Source organism: Haplochromis burtoni, unplaced genomic scaffold, assembly GCF_018398535.1.
Source record: "Haplochromis burtoni strain Fernald_Lab_line unplaced genomic scaffold, NCSU_Asbu1 Contig_599, whole genome shotgun sequence".
Classification (NCBI taxonomy): domain Eukaryota; kingdom Metazoa; phylum Chordata; class Actinopteri; order Cichliformes; family Cichlidae; genus Haplochromis; species Haplochromis burtoni.
The window spans coordinates 140,444-144,606 of record NW_024582960.1 but is presented as its reverse complement, the minus strand read 5'-3'; the positions used below and the strand labels follow the sequence as shown (position 1 = coordinate 144,606).

Here is a 4,163-nt window from a genome sequence, read left to right as displayed (position 1 = left end):
CTTACTTTCTGGATCATTTGCATAATTTCTCATTAGTAAGTTTATAAGTGAGGGACAAAAATAGAGACGGAGGAAGTATGAAAGTACACTGAGGAGAAGATAAAGTGCACCCATGTACCGGTGTTTATGACAGGGGAGTAATCTCTCATAGGAAAGGGTGTAAGGTGATAATTTGATATACTAGCTGTCTGTGTGCTGCTCAGACCAGCTGAGACTCACAAAGAAGACAAGCCTAAATCTACAAATACTCCTTCTCCTCTTTCTCCCCAGACTCAATTGTGTCTTTGTCACAACTAGTTCTGGAGACCTGCTTGGTAACTTTGTGTGTGTTTTTGTGGTGCTTTTTGTTCTACTCCTGTGAGGAACCATACAACAAGTCTCGATATGTTGTATGTGCTACCATGATTAATTTGCATGTGTGTGTCTGTTGGTGTGCTGGATTAATCTGCATTTTTTTTTCTCCTCGACATTCACGTGTGGATTTACTGATGTTTTTTGAGGATTGGAGTTTCTGAATAAACATCAAGCATAAAATAACAGCAAACACAATCTCCCACTGACCTATATAATTCAAAATGGCTGCTGCTGCACAGCTGTCCTCCCACACATGAGAGTGAGGAGTGCTAAAGGATAGATTGAGGGAATGAGAGATAAAGCCAGGCTGCTGCTGGTGCCTGTGTGGGAGGAAAGGAAAAGACGGTAAGCAGGTAGAAGAATAAAAACGAAAGCATCCTCAGGGCACGATCTGTCACACTTGTTCTGTTTCTCTCTGTCCATGTGTATCTAATCTCTTCTCCCTGCTTCCAGTATTCCTCATGTATATAAATAATATATACATAACTTCCTATTTGTGTCACTTCAAGTCCTCCCCTTGCAGCTTTTCCTCATCTGACTCAGTTCCTTCTTCTCAGTCTCATTCTCATTCATCCCTGTCTCTTTAATCTTCCCACAGTATGAATCATCCCGCTTTTCATGGTGTCTTACCCCTTTTTACTCTCCCCTCCTCATTTTACACACACATTCTCCATTTCTGCATTTTATCATCCCGCTTTTCCTTCCTCCATGCATTTCTACACTTTCTCCAGTTTTTTTTCACTGCTTAAGACCATGTTGTGCGTAATCTGACATTAGAAGTGAGTTGCTCCAAATATGACGCTAATCCACATACATGCACAGCCCCACTACTCGTGTGTGTGTGTGTGTGTGTGTGTGTGTGTGTGTGTGTGGGTTATTATAGGTACATACTTGTGAATACGTTTGCATCTTAGTGGCTGGTTTGTTAACTAATTAAACCATTATATTTGAATTGCAGAATGGTTGCAGATTTCATCATAGTATTTATTTGATATGTCACCTCATGGCATGCGCTGATGTTTCTTATGGGTTTGGTATGATTAAAAATGATGTCTGACTTTGTTGCGTTGTCTTTGTTTCTTTGTTTTTGTCAGCCAACCACCGACGAGCTGGAAATGTGGTGACCAACATTCTGGCCAAAGAGCTGATGCAGGAAGATAAGCCTTCATCGGGTAAACCTTCTGCAAAAAAGTTAAAGTCAGATGATAAAGTGGAGCCAAAACTAGAAGAAGCAGAGTCATTAGAGGACTTGCTTGAGTCTGCGACTTCTCGGTCTAATTAGGTACCCAGGTAGAAGTTTGTTTTTCTTTTTTTCTTTGTTTAGTTTTGATTTTTTTTTTTTACCCATACAGCCAGTCTATCTAAAGTCAGATTTATCTTTCTTAGGCATTCCAGGGCCCAATAATCATCTGCTATTAGTTTACTGAATAAAGGCCTGCTTTCTTTTCCATAAATGTCTTAAAAGGACAGTCTTTTAAAATAACATTGTTTTTTGAGACGACAGAGAGATGCAGAACTTAAGGGCGGGGCTCTCACCTCAGTTTCAACCTCTGCATGGTCTTCACCAGCCTTGAGAACTCTGACACTGTCATAAAGATTGAATTGCTTTTTCCATCACATGCACATAAGGTGTTCGTGGTTTTTTTTTTTTTTTTGTTTTTTTCTGTTTCTCTTTATTTCTACATCACTCGGTCCACCTGTCACTCAAAGGGCATCTTTAGCCATTCCAAAGACTTACTCAGGAGGATCCAGTTTGTTTCTTTTATCTTTTTTCTCCTTCTTTTTTTGGTTATTCCCAGATTTAGACTGAGAATGTGTGGATTTTGGCACATCCTGCATCATCTTGTCAGGATGTTCCAGCCAAGACCACTTTGCTGTTTGTTTTTTGTTGATGTTTTTCTGTTTTTAAAGAGATGAAACAATTTTCTTTGTAATTATTTGTTATTCCGTATGTTACTGCTTGTAATCATTTTACTGTATTATTCAAAGTGCCAACTGATAGAAATCCAGTCTTATCATTTCACTTCTGGGTTTAATCCGGTCACAGTTTGCACTGGTCCTGCCTGACACCTCATCAACAGCAGTTATCACCTGGGTTTATATTTCAGCATGTTCTTTAGCGAGAAAGGGCATAGCACACAGGTGTCCGTGTGATTAAAGGGAGGGATTAATTATATAAACTTATCTGTTACCATATGTGCCCATATCATTTATATGAAACATGAACATGATTATTCACACAAAATCTAAGGCAAGATAGTCGACAGCAAAAATGTTCTTCCACAGAGTCAAACCAAAACAAATATTGCTTTTTCAGAGGGTGTTTCCATGCACACCCAGCCTGAGCAGTTCACATGCCTGTGTGTTTGTATATGAAAAAGTCTGTGTGAAGTAGCTGCCTATATTTAGTCAGTTTCCTACATGTGTGTTTGTGCTTGTAAGTTTGTATGTACTGCCATCTGTAATTACTGTATGGTACCGACCATGCTGTCATAAATGCTAGGTTTCATGAACAGTGTTTTGGTCTTTCTGCTGAAGATAAAGCATACTGGAAAACTGCCCAAAAACTGCTGAGATATACGTGTGCGTGCATGCATGCGCGCTTGTTTCCCTCCCACTGAACTGCAGCAGTAGTTTTTGAATGTCTGGCTGCGTTTCTATTTGTTTTCAGCCATCAGCATACATGTTGCCATGATGTTGTGGTGTACTATTTGACAGGAATCTGGTGAGATGATGTAAGCTGCTCCATGCAATATTTATTACTATGCAAGCACATTATTGTAGCGCGCTCCCCAGACGTGATACCTAGTCAGTCTCAGGATGTACAAACCGCTGGCACACCTCGCACACTCTTGAATAAACCTGCTGGTTCAAGGTCAGTGCTTCATGGCAGTGATGACTGAGAAAAATCCTTTTAGCTCCAAAACTTCATGACATCACCAGTATCGTTATTCCATCTTCCTATAAGAATGTGCCGTCTTTGGACAAAATGATAATTAAACACAAAAGGAAATAAGATGACGCACTGGAGCGCTTCCAGTGATGGTGCATCATTTTTTTTATCAAATAACACTGAGAATAACAAATATTTTGTTGCGCCTCATCTCAAGCACAAATATGTCGTAGCTGTATTTAAATGGTTGACACGGTTGCTGTTTTATGTCTGCAATATTTTGCCTATGACTTCAAGTGCATACCTGTAGATTGATTGTGTGTAATGCACCCTGAAAAACAAATGTTTTTGAAGTGAGAAGCAAGGGAAAACTAGAGGTAAACGATGTCACTGGAATATTTTTGCAAATTTGAGTTTTTCCTTTTCTCAACAAGTCCTTTTTTTTCTTTCTTTCTTTTTTCTTTTTTTTTTTTCTTGGTGTTTTTTTTTTAGATATTGTTTTCTATGTGAATTTTAAACGATTATTTTAATGTAATTTTTTTCCCAGAGATTTCTGTATGGCTATATAACAATGCACCCAGTTGTCCTGTTTGTTACACTGAACTATTATTAAAAATGTCTTAAGTAATTTATCGGTGTGTGTGTGTGTGTGTGTCCTTTGTTTTTGTTTTGTTTTTTTTGTTTTTTTCATTATGTCGTTCGTGTAATTTCCAGCTTGGTTCTATTCCTGTATGATTGCCAAAATAAACTCTCTTCGGTGCACTTTGGCCGATGCTACTTTCTCCTCCGCTCCTCCCCTCTCCTCCTGATGTAAACACATTGTGCAGTAAAGCATCAGACAGGCACTGCACTCTGATACTGCAATTTTATTGCCAAAAAGCAGCAAAAGAATGAATAAACAGTGGAGTTAGTTATT

At 38.8% G+C, this 4,163-nt stretch overlaps 1 protein-coding gene across 3 annotated transcripts in view; it reads left to right on the top strand.

The window, feature by feature from the left end:
• LOC102309003 (protein diaphanous homolog 1) overlaps nt 1–3,875 on the top strand; it is a 99,725-nt gene extending 95,850 nt beyond the window's left edge. For all 3 annotated transcript variants that reach the window (XM_005948894.2, XM_005948896.2, XM_014329797.2), the window contains one exon: nt 1,449–3,875. In XM_005948894.2, coding sequence (XP_005948956.1) covers nt 1,449–1,636 — 188 coding nt within the window. In that variant the 3' untranslated portion in view covers nt 1,637–3,875. The remainder of the gene's footprint in view (nt 1–1,448) is intronic.
• The last annotated feature ends 288 nt before the right edge of the window (nt 3,876–4,163 follow it).